The sequence below is a fragment of the Terrapene carolina genome, unplaced genomic scaffold (genome assembly GCF_002925995.2).
Source record: "Terrapene carolina triunguis isolate 2854851 unplaced genomic scaffold, T_m_triunguis-2.0 Scaffold66, whole genome shotgun sequence".
In the NCBI taxonomy this organism is placed as follows: Eukaryota; Metazoa; Chordata; order Testudines; family Emydidae; genus Terrapene; species Terrapene triunguis.
Window position 1 is genome coordinate 84748707 of NW_020664417.1, and position 24265 is coordinate 84772971.

At 42.1% G+C, this 24265-nt stretch overlaps 1 protein-coding gene across 1 annotated transcript in view; it reads right to left on the reverse strand.

The window, feature by feature from the left end:
• GRK4 (G protein-coupled receptor kinase 4) overlaps nt 1–24265 on the reverse strand; it is a 76901-nt gene that overhangs the window by 25255 nt on the left and 27381 nt on the right. The window contains exons 4-8 of the mRNA XM_026648075.2: nt 18438–18515; nt 14965–15065; nt 10760–10852; nt 9396–9459; nt 7536–7676 (exon numbers count right to left, since the gene is read on the reverse strand). Coding sequence (XP_026503860.1) covers nt 7536–7676; nt 9396–9459; nt 10760–10852; nt 14965–15065; nt 18438–18515 — 477 coding nt within the window. The remainder of the gene's footprint in view (nt 1–7535; nt 7677–9395; nt 9460–10759; nt 10853–14964; nt 15066–18437; nt 18516–24265) is intronic.

The following is a 24265-nucleotide window of genomic DNA, read 5'->3' on the forward strand; positions in this document are numbered from 1 at the left end:
AGAAAGCGTACAAAGAGTGGCAGAGGGGAGGGAATCAGCAAAGAAACCTACCTTATTGAGGTCAGAGCATGTAGAGATGGAGTGAGAAAGGCCAAAAGCCGTGTAGAGTTGGACCTTGCGAGGAGAATTAAAACCAATAGTAAGAGGTTTTATAGCCATATAAATAGGAAGAAAACAAAGAAAGAAGAAGTGGGACCGCTGAAGACTGTAGATGGAGTGGAGATTAAGGATAATCTAGGCATGGCACAATATCTAAAGGAATATTTTGCATTGGTCTTTAATGAGGCTAATGAAGGGCTTAGGAATAGAGGCAGCGTGATAGAGGGGAATAAAGGAGGGGGGGTTGACATTACCGTATCCGAGGTAGAAGCCAAACTCGAACAGCTTAACGGGACTAAATCAGGCGGACCGGATGATCTTCATCCGAGAATATTAAAGGAACTGGCGCGAGAAATTGCAAGCCCATTAGCGATAATTTTTAATGAATCTGTAAACTCAGGGGTGGTACCGTTGGACTGGAGAATAGCTAATGTGGTTCCTATTTTCAAGAAGGGGGAAAAAAGTGACCCGGGTAACTACAGGCCTGTTAGTTTAACATCTGTAATATGCAAGGTCTTGGAAAAAATTTTGAAGGAGAAAGTAGTTAAGGACCTTGAGGTCAATGGCAATTGGGACAAATTACAACATGGTTTTACGAAAGGCAGATCATGCCAAACCAACCTGATCTCCTTCTTTGAGAAAGTAACAGATTTTTTGGATAAGGGAAATGCGGTGGATCTAATATACCTCAATTTCAGTAAAGCGTTTGATACGGTACCGCATGAGGAATTATTGGTTAAATTGGAAAAGATGGGGATCGATATGAAAATCCAGAGGTGGATAAAGAACTGGTGAAAGGGGAGACTGCAGCAGGTCGTACTGAAAGGTGAACTGTCAGGTTGGAGGGAGGTTACCAGTGGAGTTCCTCAAGGTTCGGTTTTGGGTCCGATTTTATTTAATCTATTTATTACTGACCTCGGAACCAAATGTAGAAGTGGGCTGATAAAGTTTGCGGATGACACAAAGTTGGGAGGTATTGCCAATTCGGAGAAGGATCGGGATATCCTGCAGGGAGATTTGGATGACCTTGTAAACTGGAGTAATAGTAATAGGATGAAATTTAATAGTGAGAAGTGTAAGGTGATGCATTTAGGGATCACTAACAAGAATTTTAGTTATAAGCTGGGGACGCATCGGTTGGAAGTAACGAAGGAGGAGAAGGACCTCGGAGTCCTGGTTGATCGCAGGATGACTATGAGTCAGCAATGTGACGTGGCCGTGAAAAAAGCTAATGCGGTCTTGGGATGCATTAGGTGAGGTATTTCTAGTAGGGATAAGGAGGTGCTGCTTCCGTTATACAAGGCACTGGTGAAACCTCATTTGGAGTACTGTGTGCAGTTCTGGTCTCCCATGTTTAAAAAGGATGAACTCAAACTGGAACGGGTACAGAGAAGGGCCACTAGGATGATCCGAGGAATGGAAAACCTGTCGTATGAAAGGAGACTCGAGGAGCTCGGTTTGTTCACCCTAACCAAAAGAAGGCTGAGGGAGGATATGATTGCTCTCTTTAAATATATCAGAGGGATAAATACCAGGGAGGGAGAGGAATTATTGCAGCTCAGTACTAATGTGGACACGAGAACAAATGGATATAAACTGGCCGTCGGGAAGTTTAGGCTTGAAATTAGATGACGGTTTCTAACCATCAGAGGGGTGAAGTTCTGGAACAGCCTTCCGAGGGAAACAGTGGGGGCGAAAGACCTCTCTGGCTTTAAGATTAAGCTTGATAAGTTTATGGAGGGGATGGTTTGATGGGATAACGTGATTTTAGTCAATAGGTCAATAACGTGGCATCGCTGATAATTAGTATCAATGGTCAATGAGGGTCTGGCTGGAGAAACTTGCCCGCATGCTCGGGGTTCTGCTGATCGCCATATTTGGGGTCGGGAAGGAATTTTCCTCCAGGGTAGATTGGCAGAGGCCCTGGAGGTTTTTCACCTTCCTCCGCAGCAGGGGGCAGGGGTCGCTTGCTGGAGGATTCTCTGCAACTTGAAGTCTTTAAATCATGATTTGGGGACTTCAACAGCTGAGTCAAGGGAGAGAATTATTCCAGGAGTGGGTGGGTCAGCTTTTGTGGCCTGCATCATGCGGGAGGTCAGACTAGATGATCATAATGGTCCCTTCTGACCTTAAAGTCTATGAGTCTATGAGAGGATTCAGTGCTAGCAGAACTTCGTTCGAAAAGACGAAATGCCAAAACTTTTGAAAAAATCTCCAAGGGCATGATGGAGAGAGGCCGCAATAGGGACTCAGATCAGTGCCACGTGAAAGTCAAGGAGCTCAGACAAGCCTATCAAAAAACAAAGGAGGCAAACGGTCGCTCCGGGTCAGAGCCGTGGACATGCCGCTTCTATGCCGAGCTGCATGCAGTTCTAGGGGGGGGCCGCCACCACTACCCCACCTCTGACCGTGGATTCCGAGGCGGGGGTAATCTCATCAGCTACACCTGAGGATTCTGCGGACGGGGAAGAGGAGGAGGAGGAGGACGAGCTTGCGGAGAGCACACAGCACTCCGTTCTCCCCGACAGCCAGGATCTTTTTCTCAGCCTGACTGAAGTGCCCTCCCAACCCTCCCAAGCCAGTATCCAAGACCATGACCCAATGGAAGGGACCTCAGGTGAGTTTACCTTTTAAAATATAAAACTTGTTTTAAAAGCAAGCGTTTTTTAATGATTACTTTGCCCTGAGGACTTGGGATGCAATCGCGGCCAGTACAGCTACTGGAAAAGTCTGTTAATGTGTCTGGGGATGGAGCGGAAATCCTCCAGGGACATCTCCATAAAGCTCTCCTGGAGGTACTCCAAAAGCCTTGCCACAAGGTTTCTGGGCAGTGCAGCCTTATTCCGTCCTCCATGGTAGGACACTTGACCACGCCATGCTAGTAGCAAGTAATCTGGTATCATTGCATGACAAAGCCTGGCAGCGTATGGTCCCGGTGTTTGCTGGCATTCAAGCAACATCCGTTCTTTATCTCGCTGTGTAATCCTCAGGAGAGTGATATCGCTCATGGTAACCTGGTTGAAATACGGGAATTTAATTAAGGGGACAGAGGTGGCCGTTCCTACTGGGCTGTTTGCCTGTGGCTGAAAAGAAATCCTTCCCTGCAGTTAGCCAAGCGCAGGGGGAGGGGGGAAATTGGCCCTGAGCTTTTCGCGTTTGGCTAGCAGGGATCTTCCCTGATACCAGCCACGCGGTGGGGGGAGGGATAAAGAGGATGCGAAACGAGATGTTCTCGGAAATAATGGAATGCACCCGCAATGAAAGAGCTCATTTGAATGAGTGGAAGGACACGGTATCTAAATACAGGAAAGATGCCAGTGAACGTGAGGTCATGAGGGACACTCGAGATGAGAAGTGGCAGGCTGCAACGCTGGGGCTGCTGCGTGATCAAACGGACAGGCTCCGGCGTCTGGTGGAGCTTCAGGAACGGCAGCAGGATAACAGACTGCCGCTGCAGCCGCTGCATAACCTCCCTCCCCCCTCACTATGTTCCATATCCTCCTCACCCAGACGTGTAAGAACGCGGGGGGGGAGGCTCCATGCACCCTCCCACTCCACCCCAGTGGACAGCCCAACCAAAAGGCTGTCATATTGAATTTTTTCAGTGGCCTTTTACTTCCCTCCTATCCTCCTCCCAAACCTCACCCAGATTACCTTGTCGGTTCTCTCCCTATATTTATAATCAATTAATAAAGAATACATGATTTTTAAACGATAGTGACTTTATTTCCTTTAAAAGCAAGCTGTGATTTAAGGGGGGGGAGGGTGGTTTGCTTACAGGGAATGAGTCAATCAAGGGGGCAGGTTTTCAACAAACAGAACTTTCACACCGTAGCCTGGCCAGTCATGAAACTGGTTTTCAAAGTTTCTCTGATGCGCAGCGCTTCCTGGTGTGATCTTCTAATCGCCCTGGTGTCTGGCTGTGCATAATCAGCAGCCAGGCGATTTGCCTCAGCGTCCCACCCCGCCATAAAGGTCTCCCCCTTACTCTCACAGAGATTGTGGAGCACACAGCAAGCAGCAATAACAATGGGGATATTGGTTTGGCTGAGGTCTGAGCGACTCAGTAACGAGCACCAGCGACCTTTTAAACGGCCAAATGCACATTCTACCACCATTCTGCACTTGCTCAGCCTGTAGTTGAACAGCTCCTGACTCCTGTCCAGGCTGCCTGCGTATGGCTTCATGAGCCATGGCATTAAGGGGTAGGCTGGGTTCCCAAGGATAACTATAGGCATTTCAACATCCCCAACGGTTATTTTCTGGTCCGGGAAGTAAGTCCCTTGCTGCAGCCGTTTAAACAGATTAGTGTTCCTGAAGACGCGAGCGTCATGAACCCTTCCTGGCCAGCCCACGTTGATGTTGGTGAAACGTCCCTTGTGATCCACAAGTGCTTGCAGCACCATTGAAAAGTACCCCTTGCAGTTTATGTACTGGATACCCTTATGTATGGGATATGGGTTCCATCTATCGCCCCACCACAGTTAGGGAATCCCATTGCAGCAAAGCCATCCACTATGACCTGCACATTTCCCAGAGTCACTACTTTTCGTAGCAGCAGCTCAGTGATTGGTTTGGCTACTTGCATCACAGCAGCCCCGACAGTAGATTTGCCCACTCCAAATTGATTCCCGACTGACCGGTAGCTGTCTGGCGTTGCAAGCTTCCACAGGGCTATCGTCACTCGCTTCTCAACTGTGAGGGCTGCTCTCATCTTGGTATTCTGGCGCTTCAGGGCAGGGGAAAGCAAGTCACAAAGTTCCAAGAAAGTGCCCTTATGCATGCGAAAGTTTCGCAGCCACTGGGAATCGTCCCACACCTGCAACACTATGCGGCCCCACCAGTCTGTGCTTGTTTCCCGGGCCCAGAATCGGTGTTCCATGGCTATAACCTGCCCCATTAACAGCATGATCTCCAAAGCACCGGGTCCCGCAGTTTGATAGAATTCCATGTCCATATTCTCATCACTCTCGCCGCCGCGCTGCCGTAGCCTACTCCTCACCGCCTGGTTTTGCAGGTTCTGGTTCAGCATAAACTGCACGATAACGCGCGAGCTGTTTACAATGTTCATGACTGCTGTCTTGAGCTGAGCGGGCTCCATGCTTGCCGTGGTATGGAGTCTGCACTGTTCACCCAGGAAAAAGGCGCGAAACGGTTGTCTGCCATTGCTTCCCTGGAGAGGGGGGAGGATATACCCAGAACCACCCGCGACAATGTTTTTGGCCCCATCAGGCATTGGGATCTCAACCCAGAATTCCAATGGGCGGAGGAGACTGCGGGAACTATGGGATAGCTACCCACAGTGCAATGCTCCGGAAATCGACGCTAGCCCCGGTACATGGACGCACACCACCGAATTAATGTGCTTAGTGTGGCCGCGTACATTCGACTTTATACAATCTGTTTCCAAAATTCGAATTATATAAATTCGGATTAATCCCGTAGTGTAGACATACCCTTAGAGGGGACATGATAACAATTTTCAAGTAGATAAAAGGTTGTTACAAGGAAGAGGGAGAAAAATTGTTCTTAACCAATGAGGATAGGACAAGAAGCAATGAGCTTAAATTGCAGGTTGGACATTACGAAAAACTTCTTAACTGTCAGGGTGGCTGAGCACTGGAATAAATTGCCTAGGGAAGTTGTGGAATCTCTGTCATTGGAGATTTTTAAGAGCAGGTTAGCCAAACACTTGTCAGGAATGGTCTAGATAATACTTACTCCTGCCATGAGTGCAGGGGACTGGACTAGATGACCTCTTGAGGTCCCTTCCAGTCCTATGATTGATTATACAAATTAAAGTCACGTTAGCATTTTAAAACTTTTATACAGGGAAGAGTGTTACTGTATAGGTAGATATAGGAAGATCAAATAAAGTTCCAGTTTTAATATCCAGTGCAGCCTTATAACTTATACTTGTGGGAAAATGATTGTGGACTGTGAGCCTTGTCACAGGTGGAAAAATATTATCCTTTATAAAAGAATCTATTTATGCATGGCTTAAGATGCTAATGAGATTTCTTTGGCCAACATGGTTTCCCTTCTTTAAGATACCAGAATTCTATGTTTGTTTAGAATAAACTATCTTCTCCTATGCAGAATCTATAAAAGCAAAAACTTAGAAGCTCAAGCGCTTTAGAACTCTCTCTGAAACATAAAACAAAATACATCTATTAATGGATTTTAACTAGACATTTACCTATAGCTAATCTTTAAATAATAGCAATTCACTGATAAAGATAGATGATCCTAACTGGAAAAACAGTTTTCTTAACATATGTATTCCTTGAGTATTTTAGACCATCACATCTGTTGTTTAGTGATCAGGGCTGTGAGTTGGTCATAATTTATTGGGAAATATCATGGTGAAAGAGTTGAGACATGGAAATGATGTGGAGTTAAAAACCATCAGCACTCATACTTTTTATTTTATACCCAACGTAGCTTTTCAATCCACCTCCCTTTCAACTTTATTGCATAGGCAGTGAGAACTTTTTGACATCGAAATTGTTATAGAGCAGCTACTTTTCATGATTCTCCTAGCATGTATATGGCATTATTGTGATGAATGTGACTGAAATATCTACAAATATAAGAAACAAATATATACATTTAAAAAACTTATCAGAGAAATAGGTGATCTTATAGACCTTCGGGGAATTATAGTTCTCACTAGTCTAGTATATTGTACCACCACTGTGTTGTCATTGACCTCCTGGTTCCCATGCAGTCCATGGTTGAACTCTGCAGCTCTCCATTATTACCTCTCAGTATTCATCCACTTACCATACTATTCACCCCCATAGCATTCAAAAGAGTCTTAAGAAGTTAAAAGTTGGGTATTTTTGTTGGGGAAAAAACTGATCATGGAAACCATGATTCCAATGAAAGTCAAAATAAAGGTCTAACCTCCCAAGGAGCTGATATGCATTGAAGTTAGCCCTACCGTAAATACACTTTAATTCAACTGAATATTTCCTCTCATGAAAGTAGGAGGTAGAAGAAGCAAGAATAGATTTGGGGAGAGATGTGGGGCAATAAGACTAAGGAGAACATTACTAAATTGAGTGGCCATATTAGCAACCATTGGCTGCAGCAAAACTAGGATCACATTCATCATTCAGATCACAGTCTGGCCCTCTTTTAAACAAAGAGAAATTTACCAGAATGATATACATTAACGTAAGACAAAGCACCTTGACCGTAGACTAGACAAAACTGATAGGCCAGAGATAACACACACATCCCACGCAGACCTAAAATGTACAGGGTAACATTGAAAAAATAATTGTGTAACTGAACTATTAAGCACAGTTGAGCCAATTTTAATTATGAAATTATTATGCTGCCCAGCTGCCACTGGAAGAGACAGGAATAAAGAAAGGCCTATGAGAGACAAACTTGTATATTTCACAAGGCCAGAAATATATACTTACTACAAATCTACTATTCACTTTTTCTAAAATTCTTTTTTCATTTAATGCCATCGATTCTCCTTTTCTCTTCTTTATTCTCTTTTTTTCTAGCTTTTTACAAGCATACATTTTTCCTGTTGCCCGCACTTGGCAAGCGCATACCTAATGGAAAGAGGAAAGATATGTCAGATGTACCAGGTTTTACACTGGAACAAAAACAGTTCTCTCTTTTCTAACCCCCTTGGGAGCCCTGAAGACAAGTAAAATACAGAACGAATTTAACTGTTTCATGGGTGGACACACTGGGTTGTTTGGTTTTGAGGGGGGGGGTTTGTAACAACAGTGGGAAAGAATTGTTACACGAACCAACTGTCTTGTTAGATGCAAGTGTTTAAAAGAAAAAATGCTGCCTTTTCAATTTGGTAAATTGGTGAATTACAATTGATCTAATCCAGTGGTTCCCAAAGTGGGGTTCGCGAACCCCTGGGGGTTCGCAGAACGTTTCAGGGGGTTCGAAAGAAAAATTTCATTAATGGCGGCCAGAGGACTCTGCTGGGACCCAGTTGCAGGGCAGACAGCCCGAGCCCCAGGGAGAGCGGGGCCGGGTAGTTTGAGCCGGCAGCCCGAGCCCGAGCCCTCCCCTGTCAGCGGGGGAGCCGGCAGCCCGAGCCCTCCCCTGTCAGCCAAGGAGCCGGCAGCCCGAGCCTTGGGGAGAGCAGGCAGTTTGAGTCGGCAGCCCCAGCCCTCCTCTGTCAGCGGGGGGAGCCGGCAGCCCGAGCCTTGGGGAGAGCGGGGCCGGGCAGTTTGATCCAGCAGCCCGAGCCCTCCCCTGTCAGCCAGGGAGCCAGCAGCCCGAGCCTTGGGGAGAGCAGGCAGTTTGAGTCGGCAGCCCCAGCCCTCCCCTGTCAGCGGGGGAGCCGGCAGCCCCAGCCCCAGGGAGAGCGGGGCTGGGCAGTTGGGGCAGGCAGCCCGAGTCCCGGCGGTCAGTGGGGGAGCCGGCAGCCTGAACCACAGCGCTCCGCGCAGGGCTGGCAGCCTGAGCCCCAGGGAGAGCGGGGCCGGGCAATTGGGGCCAGCAGCCCGAGCCCTGCCCCCGTCAGCAGGGGAGCCGGCAGCCTGAACCCCAGCGCTCTGCGCGGGGCTGGCAGCCCGAGCCCCAGGGAGAGCGGGGCCGGGCAGTAGGGGCTGGCAGCCCAAGCCCCGCCCCCGTCAGCGGGGGAGCCGGCAGCCCGAACCCCAGCCCGAGCTCCAGGAATTTGCCAAATCTCATCTAAAGCCAGAACCACAGCCCTCCTTGTTACCACCAGCCACAACCTCACCCTAAACTAGAGGTGGGTGAAAAATACCAAGCATTTTTCACAGACAGTTTTGAATTTTTTTCATTTTTCAAAATTCCCCCAAAAAAATTTACAAAAAACTGAAACGGAAAAATGGTCCATTTTCAAAAACTGTTTTCATGAAACATTTTCTGATTTCTGAAAACCAAAAATGAATTTATTTTTATTCGAAACCATTTTTTTTTAAAACAAAAGCCAAAAAAACATTTTACGAAACATTTTTGGTTTCTGCTTTTTCTATGTTCGTTAAAAAAAGTTTCAATTAAAAATATTTTTCAGAGGTTCATAGATTCCGGGCCCGGCAGTTGGGGCATCCATCACACTGAGGAAATTTAAACTTAAATCCCTGAAAATATTCATTTTTAGGAGGGGGTTCACGAGATTTCACAATTTAGTGAAAGGGGTTCGCGGGCTGTTAAAGTTTGGGAACCACTGATCTAATCAAATCTGTTATTTATTCAAGGAATGATGAGTGTAAGTTACCTTTTCCCCCATGTTCCCTTCAAGGAGTTGCAAACACAAGTAGAGATCTCACAGTACTCACCTCTCCAAATCCTCCTTTGCCTAGTACTCGGTAATGTCTAAATGTGTTCTTGGTTACTGGTTGCCTAACAGACAGAATGGAGTCAAGTATCAGAGGGGTAGCCGTGTTAGTCTGAATCTGTAAAAAGCAACAGAGGGTCCTGTGGCACCTTTAAGACTAACAGAAGTATTGGGAGCATAAGCTTTCGTGGGTAAGAACCTCACTTCTTCAGATGCAAGACAGAATGGAATAATTACTGGTCTCATTTCCAATTATATTTTTTTGTTTTTCTTTCAGAGCCCTGTTTGTTTCTGTTTCTTCCCTCTTCTCCTATATAACTTTCATGACCACCAGACTACACAATGCCTTTCCTTCACTTGAGTGGATGAAAGGATTAGAATACAAACTGAATACCAAAGAAAAGGTGCTTTTGCTCATGGACATGGCTCCCCCTTGTGGGCAGCAAGCAGTTGCTACAAGCAGAATGAACAAAAATTTAGGGTCTATGTCACCGCCACGCATGTTGGTTGTTCTTCTCATGCATGGTTTGTGAGGAGACTGTTTCAAGCTGGGATTTTCAAGTGTTCACCACTGACTCAATTCTTTTCCCACTGAAGCCAATACAAGTTTTACCACCTTGCTTGATCTATATTTCAGAGGTATTTGGTCTAGAGGTCTGAATAAAAGTTTCCTAATTTTCCTCCTGCATCTACCTCTAGCTTGCTTAAACAAAGATTTTTCCAGTAACAGAAGCCTACAGTGAAAATCATGGTTAGGCACCTAGGAGCCTAAAGGAGTAGGCTTGATTGTCAAGAGTACTGAACATCCAGCAGGGGCCACTGACCTCTATGGAACTTCTAGGTGACAGCTCTTCTGAAAAAATCAGGCCACTTATTTAAATGGCTTAAAATATGGATTTAGGACCCTAAACATAGGCCCCTATTTTAAAAATCTTGGTCTCTATAGTTAGGCAAGTCACTTAACCAGTGCCTCAGTTAACCCACCTGTAAAATCAGTTAATTACCTTACCATACAGTGGGCTGTAATGATTAATATAATTGTATTATAATAGCACCCAAGGCCCCAGTCAAGCTCAGAACCCCATTGGGGGCTATGCACTATACAAGCACACAGAAAGATTTTTAAAAGTTTAGAGTAGTTAAATGTAAAATGCTTTGAGGTCATAAAACAGATGCTTTCATTATTAATACATGTCTACCACAGCTCCATTTGTTTGTCATCTCATCAGCCCATTACATCTTGTCTTTTAGACTGTACGTTCTTTGAGGCAGGGAATGTCATTTACTATATTTGTACAATGGGGCCCCAAGTTGGCTGGCTTTTATGTACTACTGCAGTAAGTGTTAAATATAAAAATACTTTACCTTTCCAACCATTTCCACTGTAAAAAACGGGAGAAATAGATGCTTTGTTGGTAAGCCTCAAAAGGTGCTCCACTTAAATAATCCTGGACAATCCTGCAAAAACAATCCACGTTTATGTTGGCAGACTGGTGCTATCAGGGATGAGAAGCTAACCACTTCATTAGACACCAATTTAGATGTATCAATTAATCTGTCGGGAGATGGAGTGAACATATTACTGCACTACACTACACAATGAGTTTACTGTGCCTGCCTCAGAGAGAGTGAGCAGCTAGTACAATTCCATTGAGAACTGCACGTGTAGGGTCACTAAGGAGTGCAGAAGTAACAGATCTTGCTTATTTTAGCAAGTTGGAAGCTTTAAAATAATTCTTGAGGAATTAGAGATCAAAATGACTGACCCACCAGCAGAGCTAATTTTAAGGTGGCATGGGAGGTGAGACATCCCCCCATAAGCATGGCCTGTTTGGGGATTGCATGTAGAGGCCTGCACTCCTTTCCCCTTCCGATCATAAGGAGATCCAATTTTGGGACAAGAGGTGAGGGTATCAGGTGTGGAGACAAAAACAGAAGCACTTCTCAGCAGCTTTCCAAGGCCAGCCTGATCAGAGGATGTGGCTCACCTTGAGAGCTGGTATCACTGTCCTATCATGAGTATAGATGCAGCCATTTTAAAAGATATCTGTACATCAACAGATAAGATTGCAATTTAACTAGATCAAAAATCCCTGAAGTGCTCCCACTGTGCTTTTATTTTTTACGCACAAGCATTCCTTTCCCAGAAAGTCTCCATCACCTATACCTTTCCCAGAGGTAGCATCAACATAAAGTTACTTTGGCTGCAGTTTCTAACCTCTGCCCATAATTGCTTTTAGAAGCATCACTGAACAGTGCAATCTCCAGCTTCCCACCTACTCCTAAAACCTTGGTATCTGTGTAGTCAGGGGAATGAGTTATCAGACCCAGCTCAGCAGGATACTATGCATCAGTTATTATTTTACAACTGGAATAATTGATTGTTACAGTTTCACTTACACGAAAACATCTCAACCAACTGGGACACAGTCTATCAGGTTACATTACAACTGCCAAAAAATTTCATAGCAAAGTTAGACCTCTGAAGACTCACAAGACAACTGGCAAACACATTTTAAATCAGAGTTATAAGCAGCACAGTTAACAAGGCCTTTGAATTCCCAGATGCAGATCAATGATAAAAACAGAACAAAAGTATTTTGTGCCTTGAGATGAAAAAAACTCTTTAAAGCACAGACTCTGGTATGACATAGTTAACCTGTTCAAAACAAGTATACTTAAAGGACTAATTGTTAATAGTTTAAACATGGATTTAAGGCAAAATTCTCCTTTTAAGATCAGTTTGGCACATTACAGAGAGAAATTGTCTTTAAAATGTGATTGAGTACTCAATGATTTTTCCTGAATTCTTTTCAAGAATAATCCAGCTAGGCAGTGGGTGTGTTGAGAATGTTACTTATTAATACTAGACAATCATTTCAGATGGGTTTTATTAAAACTGTTAAAGTGATTTTGGAATATAAGTTCCATTGCTAAGGTGACAGGGTTGCAATGCACAATTTTGCATCCACATCTTTCATTTACAGAGTGCATGTAATTGTGCCCACCGAAATAAATGCCTTGTTTGGCGGGGGGGGGGGGGGGGGAAAAAAAAGCCTCTCTGTGTCTATGCAGAGCAGACAGGGCCTCAGTTTTTAAAGACCAATACCAAGTAATTGCCTAGCATACAAATTATCTGCCTCAGAAGAATATAGAGCTGAGCGGACCCTTCTCTGGGATTTGAACTTGTATCATTAAAACCAACCTTCCAAACCTGATGGTTAGGCCTGTACACCACTTCCCTCAAACTAAGCAACAAAATGCAAGACGAGATAAAAGATGGGAAAGCCTCATCTTGCTGAACACAGACATTCACTGGAAGTCCAAAAAAAGAGGAGGTTATCTGTTTAACTTCTTAGTAGTATGTATTCTGTGCATCTTTTTTTATCTCTTATTCTCAAATTATGCATAGTATTTAGTTTTCAGTTGCTGGGGAGGTGACCCAAGCAGTGACTCAAATGTTGTAGGCTTTTTGGCAGACATGATTAAGCATGCCTAGAAGAACCAGTAATATTAGAAGTGTAAGGGCTCTAGAAGACTGAACGTTTGTAAATATGTACTATCCTTTCAAGAAGAGTCCTTTGCCTGGTGTAGGTATCTGAAATGCCACTGTATTACTTGAGAACAAAACAAGTTGTGCTAAATAGTCAGTAATGTTAATCATGATCACTCATTTAAAACTGATTTTCATCCACAATATTGAAATACTGTTGTTGGCCACAGTCACATGGATTCTAAATCGGTATCCCTTTGTTTATCCCTGGACACTGCCAACTTGAAGTCTAGACAGTTTCCAAAAAATTACTTGATAGAAGTTTTGGGTATAACACAAGTCTTGATTTATGATTTTACACTTTCCTTTTTAAAAGAAGGAAAAAATAGTTTCTCTCCTTTACTGAAGTAAAAAAATAGTCCCCTACAAACGAGAGGGGGAAAACAATGAAACTATACATAAAGTAAAACTGGAATAAAGAGAAATATTTTTCTAATCTATTTCAGCTAGAAAAATCTTAGTTCTTACCATTAATAATGGGTACAAAAAATTCAGGAAGTAGTGTGATTTTTTTCTTAATCTTATGTTTTTAAATGCAGTAAATCAGAATATTTCCCTATCAACTTGATTGGTTCACAAGAACAAAAGAATTAAGAGAAATGGAAAGGCAGGTTAACAAAACCATGCAGGCAGACTCTGCTGCCCATGAACAGCTCTAAAGACTTCAGTTGGACATTGTGCAATCAGAATGCTCTGCCTCCATAGATCACTTTGAAGAACAGGAGCCTTTATCCCTTCCCACCTTTTCCACAAATATATGGGATTCATACAGCTAAATTCCAGAAAGTTAGTTATTCATCCCCTGAAGTTCAAAGAAATTTGTCCTAAACCACATTTAAATGTTTAGGATTTTTTAATTTTAAATGATGAGCACTCCATCCCCTCCAAATTCCCCTCCAAATTCCCCTTCCACCAGCAACTCAGATCCCCAGTCACGATGCACAGTGAGGAGGCCTTCAATCCTCATCAACTGTGTCTGCAAAAGGAACATTTGCCTAGGTGAAGGTCTTCTAGCTTCCACCAGCCAATTTATTCTGATATACTGCTTTGTTTCAGTAGAGGTGTAAGTTGCCACCATCTCTCAGAGCCAGCCACTAGTGGGTTCTTAAGAAGCAATAGTTTTTACTGTCCTTGAAGTGACAATCTCAGCTTCCAGAATCATACCTTGTCCTATTTGTCTGCTATCTTGAGATTGGAGCACTTCAAGGACAACATAATGCCTCTTGAGCTAGCAATGTAATTAGTGTTGCCATCTGTCCTGAAAATTGTATGACCGTCCTGCTGTGTAAGCATTGGGCCTGCAATCCTTTTATAAACAGGCTGCTCCAATAAAAGGATTTTCTAGCACAGTCTAAAAACAAGACAAGGAAACTGTCCTCAACACATCTCTGTACATCTAAAATCCTGACTTGTAAGAGGAAGAGGAAAAATATACAGTTCTCCCATATTCAGTTTTTTGAACTTGTGAAAATACTTGCCTGGTAGTGTGTAGTGTGCTATCTATTAAGTCAGTATGGAGGCTCCAAGAAACTCATTTAAAATGACAGAGGGGATTTAACTGTTTTTAAGTGCAAATTTCATCAATTTTAAAAGTAGAATCATTACTGAATCCTCTATAAATACTAAAAGGGGTCTGCAAACAATAACAGTTGCAGAACTTCCAGAAACCAAAAAACCTAGTTTTAGCTCGATAAACATGTTTTTGGTCTGTATGTATTCTGCTCTCGCATTGTATTAGTGTCCCAGATTCTTCTGTCTTTGGACACATTTGCACAACTCCCACTAAAGTCAAAGGCACAATAATAACGTCACTTCTGTTACAGCACAGAAGCAACTCTAAGAACAACATGAGTTCTGAACACACTACACAGGAAAACAAAGAGCACTAGATTCCTAGTTGTGTCCTCACCAGAATTCATTTGATAGTGTCCCTTTAAACTTTCCCTGTAACCTCCCTGGAAATACAAATTTTCAGTGTACTTTTAGCCAACATTTTTAGTCAACATTCATCACGTACCTAGTGCAGTCATTAAAAAGATCTTTGCAAGGGTTCTGCTCCAGTCTTGTTTTACATTCATTCACTGTATCCTGAGGTATTTCCGGTAAGTGGGCTGCAGACTTTACATGATACAAACCAAAAACAATAATGAAAACAATTAGTAATCTAACAAAGATAAAGAATCATAAAAATGTAGGGCTGTAAGAGACCCTCAAGAGGTCAACTAGTCCATCCACCTGCACCCAGGCAGGATCAAGTATATACAGACCATCCCTGAGAGGTCTTTGTCCAACCTGTTCTTAAAAACCTTCAGTGATGGGGATTCAACAATCTCCCTTGGTAACCTAGTCCAGTAGGTAATTAGCCTTTATAATGAGAAAGTTTTTCCTAATATCTCCTTTGCTGCAGATTAAGCCCATTACTTCTTGGCATACCTCCAGTGGACATGGAGAACAATGGATCACCATCCTCTTTATAACAGGCCTTACAATATTTGAAGGCTTATCAGGTCCCACCCTCCCCAGTCTTCTTTCCTTAAGACTAAAACATGCCCAGTTTTTTTAACCTTTCCTCATAGGCCTGTTTTTAATAATATCATTTTTGTTGCTCTGGACTATCTCCAATTTGTCCACATCTTTCCTAAAGTGTGGGACCCAAAACTGGACACAGTACTCCAGCGAAGGTCTCACTAGTGCTGAGGACAGCCGGGACAGTTACTGCCCATGTCTTACATATGACACTCCTATTAATACATGGTATTTGCTTTTTTCCCCCCCCCCAGCTGCATCACATTGTTGGCTCATGTTTTATTTGTGATACACTATACTCCCCAGATCTTTTTCAGTAGTACTACAGTAAAAGCTGTTTATACAGCATGTTGAGGAAATGGGGGGTTCCAGTAAGTGAAAAATGCCGGTTAACAAAGAGGGAGGGTGTTTGGGTGTGGGAGGGGGTGTGGGGCTGGAGTGCCCCCATTCTTTGCAGTTCATCCTAATTGAGTGACCTCAGTTGGCTCCCCTGGGAATCCAGTCACACCGGTTTAGAGAGCTTTCTGGTTGGTGAAGTGTCGGATAAAACAGCTTTTACTGTACTACCTAGCCAATTATTCCCCATTTTCTATTTGTGCATTTGATTTTTGTTTCCTAAGGCTATGTCTATTTACAACAGTGTATAGAGTACATACACTGCATGCCCTTGAGCACAGGTACAAATAGCAGTGTAGAAAGTGAGGCACTGCTTAGATGAGTTGAGTACAGACATGATGTCAAAGCAGTATGGTCTTTCAACCAGTTTTGCACCCACCTTATAGTTATTTCATCCAGATCTCATTTCCCCAGTTTGCTTATGAGTATGTCATGTTGGACTGTGTCAAAGGCCTTACCAAAAATCAATATATATGTCAGGTTTGTTTGGCATGATTTGTTCTTGACAAATTCACGTTGGCTATTACTTATTATCCTATTATCCTCTACGTGCCTACAAAATGATTGTTTAATAATTTGTTCAATTCCTGGAAAGATAGTGGAAGTTAAATTGACTGGCCCATAATTCCCCAAGTTCTCTTGTTCCCTTTTTAAAGATATGTGCTTTTTTTTTTTGCCTTTCTCAGTCCTCCGGACCTCACCCATCCTCCACATGTTCTCAAAGAGAATTGCTAACAGTTACAAGACTGCTGCAGCTAGTTTCCTAAGTACCCTAGAGTGAATTTCATCATGCCCTGCCCACTTGACAGCATCTAACTTATCTAAATATTCTTTAACTTTATCTTTCCCTAATCTGGCTGGGTTTCTTCCCCTTTGATGTTAATATTAATATTAATTGTTTTATGCATCTGGTCACAATTAACCTTTTAGTGAAGACTGAAGCAAAATAGGCATTAAACACCTCGGCCTTCTTGATATCATCTGTAGCTCTCCTTTTCTCCTAAGTAGAGGACCTACACTTTCCTTCATCTTTCTCCCACTCCTAATGTATTTAAAGAACCTCTTCTTATTGGCCTTTTATGTCCCTTGCCAGGCGCAACTCATTTTGTGCCTTGTTTTTCTGAATTTTGTCTCTTCATGCTTGTGCTATTTTTTCTGTACTCCTTAGCAGTTCGCCCATATTTCTACTTTTGTAGGATAGTTTTTCACTTTCAGGTCATTAAAGAGCTCCTGATGCAGCCATATTGGCTTCTAACTGTTCTTCCTATCTTTTCTTTGCATCAGGATAGATTGCAGTTCTTCCTTTAATATTCTCTCTTTGACAAACTGCCAGTTTTCCTGATCTACTTTATCCCTTAGATTTTCTTCCCATGGGACCTTACCTACCAGTGCTCTGAGTTTGTTAAAGTATGTTTTCTGAAGTCCATTGTGCTTATTCTGCTGTTCTCACTCCTTCCTCTCCTTAGAGTTCATTAAATCTATCATTTCATGATCATTTTCACCCAAATTGCCTTTCACCTTCAGATTCGCAACCAATTCTGCTCTCTATATCAGAGGAAGTTTTCTAACTGGTTTAAAAAACAAATAACTTCAGCTAAACACATTTTAAAACTAGTTAGGGACATGGTGGTTAGGTGGCTTAAGAGGCCTGACCAGTTTTCACTGGTTTAAAGACCATGCCAGCTGTTAAATAAGCTTCCAGAGAAGATGAGACTAATCCAGAGCCTGAGCATTTTTAGGACACCCGCAAGATCCATATCTTCCTCAAGATAAAGCTTCCTCAACATAACCAGAACAATTGGAGAGGATAGGGAGAAAAGAGGATGGAAGTTATATCCCTGACAGAACTTCCGCTAGACAGAATAGGGAGAAGAACAAAGTCTCCTTGAATTCTACCAGGGACATCTCTAGGCATATTTAATTTACCAGGGCAGTAATCAGATATTAATAAACTCAGTAGGAGCTGTGGGTGCCCAGCATCTTCTGAAAAATCAACTCCTGTGTTTCTCAAGCTGGGCAGCCAAAACCTGAAACACTTTTGAAAATTTAGACCTAAGTTCTCAAGTCCACACAACATGTCAGCTGCAAAACCAGATCTAGTACTCAAGAGTTCCTTGCATTCCAATGATTCTCATGTCTCTAAACCACACTACTTTAAAGTAATATGCTAAAACAGCAATTTAGCTACTTTTTGATGTTTAGATGTCAATGGGTTTTAGTCCAATCTCACAAAATTCTGCTTGCCCAGGACTAGTAATTAAAAAAAAATTTTTTACCATACATAGAGAAAAGTTAAATGTCATAGTGCTAATGAAAAAATAATGGTAGAGAGCAGTCAAGCTTTGTGCTTGAGTTAATGAAGTTTTGCAATAATCTTGAAAGGAAGGGCTAGTCCACATTCCAGAATGACTTGCAAAATTTTATTAGAGTTTCTCATTTTGAGAGCGATTTACTTCTTAATATTTTGAAAACTAAAATACCATCTGAAATTGTTGCAGTTTTGAGCTCTAATCTGGTCAGCTCTTACAATGCAGTCTGACAAAGTATTTTGCAACAGGATATATTTACCAAGTTAGTGAAGTATGTGTCTAAAACTTTCAGACCACAATCTTTACGCTTTTCATCTGAAGACACTTCATAGTTGGCCTAGGGAAAAGGAATGAAAATTAAATTAGATCCATTGTTACCTCGTATTGCAATAGTAACTGGGATGCCATGTGATTTCTATCACAAATATTGGGAGGCATCTCACCTATGGATTATAAACTGTTCTCATCTATGGCGTTCAAGAATTTAGGGATTTTTTTAGGATGCATACTGAAACAGATAATTATCCACACCATCTTAAAAAAAAAAAAAAAGTTAAGTATGCCAAAACTGTACCTTTCTTAAAACATATTGAAACTGGAGATTTGATTTGTAAAATCCCAGAAGCTATGCCTTAGAAGTATGCATAATTACACTGAAATTATATTTCACATAATAGGAAGCCTTACACAGCAGGATGATGTGCATAATCTTAGGCTGATTAGTCTGACATCACTCCTAGGCAAAATAATGGAAAAGCTGATGAGAGATTCAATTAAGAAAGACTTAAAGGATGGGACTATAATCAACAACAGTCAATACTGTTTTATGGATAATAGGTTTTCAACCTGATTTCACTTTTTGAGATTACAAATTTGGTTGATAAAAGGTAACTGCATACATATAATAGACTATGTAAGACATTTGACTTAGTACAGCACAACAACATTCTGACTGAAAATTAGCACTATACAATATCAACCAAGCACATGTTAAATGGAATAAAAACTGGCTAAGTGATGGATCTAAAAAGGTAGTCGTCAGCCTCATTGAATGGAGGTGTTTCTAGTGAGATTCTGCAAGATTGGTCTTAGGCCCAACATTTTTTATCAGCAATCAAGAAGCAAACATAAGAATCACTGCCAATAAAATGTGTGGTTGACACAAAGATTGGCGGAGTGGTAAGTATTAGCTAGGACAAGGTAATCATACAGAGTAATCAGGATTGCATGGTAAACTAGGTCCATTCAAACAAAGTGTATTTTAATACAGACAAATACAAGATCACACGTATAGGAACGGAAAAAAAAAAGTAGGATATAACTACAGAACGGTTGACTCTATTCTGGAAAACAATAACTCTGATTACGGGTCACAATGGACAAGCAACTGAACATGAGCTCCCAGAGCGATGCTGTGGCAAAAAGAGCTAAGGCCATCCTTGGATGTATAAGCAGGAGAATAATGAGTAGGTATAGGGAGGTGACTTTACCTCTGTATACAGCACTGAGGACACAGATACTGGAATAATGCATGCAAGTCTGGTGTCCCCATTTTTAAAAGGATGGTGAAAAATTGGAGAGAGTGCAAAAAAGAGCCACAAAATTGATTCAAGGGCTAGAGAAAATGTCTTACACATTGAGAGATTTAAGCTCCCAATCTGTTTAGTTTATCAAAAAGAAGATGAGAAGTGACTTCATTACAATACCTTCATGGGGAGAAATTATCAGGTACTAAAGGAGTCTTTAATCTAGCAGAGAAAGGCCTAACAAGAACCAGTAGCTGAAAGTTGATGCCAGATACTAGGCACGATTTTATAAAAAAAATGAGTATGATTACTCATTGGAACCAACTACCAAGGGAACTTGTAGATTCCCCTTCTTTTGATGTCTGCAAATCTAGACTGGATATCTTTCTGGAAGGTATGCTTTAGTCAAACAAGTTACTGGAGTAACTTGCAGAAATGTAATGGCATGTGATATACAGAAGGCCAGACTAGAGGAGCTAATGGTCCTTTTTGACATTTAAACCCCTCCTCCCCCAAACTATGAATACAGAGCTTCATCAGTTCAAAGATAACTGTACAGTACAAACATAACTGTTATCACTCCCCTGTGAGACAAGAAGGTATTATCCCTGCCGTATACACAGACAGACTGCTCAAGATAAAAGTTAAAGGGACACACAACAGGAATCTTGTTAAACTGGCTCATGATAGAGAAACAAGGTGAGTGAAGTAAAATCTTTTATTGGACCAACTTCTTGTCTCTCTCACCAACAAAAGTTGGTCCAATAAAAGATATTACCTGCCCCCCCCTTGTCTCTTTAATATCTTGGGACCGATATGGCTACAACAATAGAGAATTCAGATTTCTGATACAGCACCCACTAAATAGTAGATCTTGAATTTAAAAACAAATTAATATCTAAATAAATGTCTTTGAAATAATTTTCTGCTCTCCTGTTGACATTTATGAGGGTCTAATTCAGCAAAAAAGAAACTGAGTGAATGAGTGAGGGAAACATCAAGACTACATATAAAATGCAATTAAAAGCACAAGGTAAAACATGGAAAAAGAAAAAATTGCTAACAATACAGTTACTGAAAGCTTAGGTGTTATTAATAACTACAGCAGGTACATTTTCAAACAAGTGTTATTTCATGTTCAGTGGTATCTCTAAGGGTCACATTTTCAAAGGGAGTTTGAATTGTGTGTACTTAACTTGAAATATCTAGGGGGCTCATTTTCAGAAGCCTTAATACCTATAACTTCAAAATGAAGTCAATGTGTACAGGCGCTACACTTCTCTGGAATGAATAAATATCAGGCTCTTCAGTGTCTCAAGTTGAGCACCCAAATATAAAGACACCCAAAATTAAAAGCTATTTTTGAAATTTTGGTTCTAAATGACTTATCTAAAGTCACAGGCAGCGGCACAGCTAGGACTGGAAATCCAGACTCCCTGGAATCCAGTCCCATGATCAATCTAGTAAATTATCCTCAAGACATAGCTTTTCTGCTTGAACATTTTGATCTTGATCACTTCAAAAAAGTTCAACCATTAAACAATTAAGTCAGTACTTTTGCTATCATGAAATTAAAGTAATACCAACAGTGGAAATACAAATTCTGCAGCAATGATTGATCAACTGCAGCAGCACATTGGGTGTCTTAACATTTTTATATTATGCCAAAGAAGTTAGTCACCTAATATAAACTTTTAGCCTTATGGTTTTATTTCCACTAATCAGGTACAAGCATTTCATCTAATTTAGAGGAAGTTAAAGAACACTTGCGTCAATGTCATCTAATTTCAAATATTCTGCATAACAAAAAAATTGAGAAGGAAGTTTGAGTCACTACCTCAAAGTGCAATTTCTTCACACTTTAGTAACCCCCACTCCAGATATTGGAATGGATTTATGGTAAGGTGAGGACTACTTTTGAGGTGACTAAAACCTATTCAATCATTTTCTCCACTCTTCCTTTTCTAAAGCCATACAACTGCCATAGGTGCTGGAACTACAGATGTGGGGGGTGCTGCAGCACCCCCTGGCTTGAAGTGGTTTCCATTATATGCAGGGTTTACAGTTTGGTTCAATGGCTCTCAGCGTCTCTATTATAAAAACTGTCCCAGCACCCCTGCAACTGCCTGAAGATTTTTCAGACTATTATCCATCTTAAAACTAACAATACATAAACTATGTAGCATGGCTTAACTCTACCTTGAACTTGCCATTTCAGCCTCCCAACATATTTATGTTGTAGAAATCAAGTTGTCCCTAGGATAATAACAGAAAATACACTAAATTGAGAGCTGCATTAGGCTTGTAGAGTTTTTTTTTTTTTTTAAACATGGATCCTCCTTCCCTGACTCTATACTGTATTTCTGTGTCTCAAATATAGTTCCTGCCTGAATATGAGGAAAAATTTCAATCCTATGCTGGACAGCATATGCTGAAAAACTTTGAAACCGCTTGTGTTCCCAGGACTCTGTAATTCTGATATGCCAAAGGAGAAAGTTTATAGAAAATTAGGTCATTATTTGACTACAAGAAAACTGGCTTGTCTACTTCACACCATTACTTTTGTCTGTTTTAAGAACTTGAGTTAGCTGTCTGAAGCTCAATCCAGAAAAGAAAGAGGGGATGATCCTGGCTGGTTGAGGACCTATCTGGAAGAGATGGCAGATATTATAACTGACCCCTTTAACTAAGAGGGTATGCCAGCCCTTAGACTGTAAGATTCACAACTTGGGGGTTATATTAGATCCTGAGATGCTTCTAGTTTTATCTGGCAACAGCAATTCTCACAAATGCTTCCTCTCCAAAACTTTTCAATTGGGGGGAAAAAATGCAAACTCTCGCCTCAGATCTGGGGCTCACAACAGCTATTCATGCCTTTGTGAGATCCAGACTAATTTAATAGGAACAATATATACAAAGCTATACAAATATACTTTGAGGCCACTCAGAAGATACAGCTAGTGCTGAAAATGGCTGGTGCTTAATTAGCAGCATGGGTCTCACATGAAGGATGACATGTATGGCAAAGACAACATTGCCTTAGTGTTAGTTTCTAGGAATTGGTTTTGTTCCTGTTATCTTAGGTATAGTCTATACTACAAAGTTCGGTCAACATAAACTGCCTTGAATTGATGTGTCTACACTTAAAATTTGTCTCCCATCGATGTAAGTTCTCTATTACACAGACATAGTAACACCACCTCCCCAAGCAGCATTGAGCCATGGTCAATATATTGAGGTCAACATAGCCCAAATGTAGACACTGCATTACCTATGTCAACCTTAGCAGTCCTCCAGCAGCTGTCCTACAACGCCTGACACTGACCACTCTAATCACAGTTGTAAACTCCACTGTGCAGGAGACACGGAGACTGGAAGCCCAACTCATCCTCTTTAAAAGCCTGCACATTTTTGAAATGCCCTTTCCTGATTGTCCATCTTGATTAACACAACAGGCAGCTCTCCATTGTTATGTGCAACTGCCCAGCTGACTATGCCAGCTACATGCTCCAGATGCGCTCCAGCCTGGAGTAGACTGGAGATATTGGCTCTCGGCCTGTGGGGAGAAAAGGCTGTTGCAAGCACAGCTACGGACCAGACATAAACATGTACAACTATGAGCAGATTGCACATGGGATGTAGGAGAAGGGGTATGACAGCAATCAGCAGCAGTGCTATGCGAAAGCAAAGGAACTATGGCAGACATATCAGAAGGCCAGGGAGGCCAACAATTGATCGGGTGCCAAGCTGCAGACCTGCCACATTTACAAAGAACTGCATGCCATACTTAGAGGCCCCCCGCACCGCTCCACACACCACTATGGATACCTCCGAGGAGTCTGAGTCACAGGCCCCTGGCATGAACAGCAAGGAGGAGATAAAGAAGGAGGATGTGGGACATGTGACCAAGGGGCGGTGAGGGGCCCGCTATGCCCCGAGCCAAGACCTGTTTGAAACTCTACCACAGTCCAGTCAGTCCCAGCAGTTGAACATGGGTGAGCCCAATGCAAGGGAAGAAACCTCAGGAAAACGTGTAAATTTATTTCCCATTAGTGATGGTGCCTCCCAATTTAGCAGGAAACAGCTATTGATTTTTTGTTAATTTACTCATACTAGAAGAGGTAGGGTAGCTATCTACTTTTCACTCCCTTGCAGAGTTAAGCAGAGGGGGCATGAGAAGCAGTTTCTTTATGTACACAGGGATGGCCCTTGAATCCTCCTGAGATATCTTGATGAAACTTTCATGGAGGTACACTGCAATCCTCTCCCAAAGATTTCTAGGGATGGCACCCTTCTTTCTTTCCCCTCAGGAGGACACTTTTCCACACCAGTTGGAGAACTTCGGCAGGCACCATTACAATAAGTAGGTAACAGCATACAGGCCCCAGGTGGCTCCAGGATGTCAGCAGCAGCTGTGTTCTCTGTGCCTTTGTTACCCTCAGGAGTGAGATATCAGCTAAAATTACCACTGCCTGTGTAAAATGGTGCCAGTTTTCAGTGCCATTGCCCTGTACTCATAGTTTCATGCAACTGAGCAATTCCCACCTCATTTCCCACACCC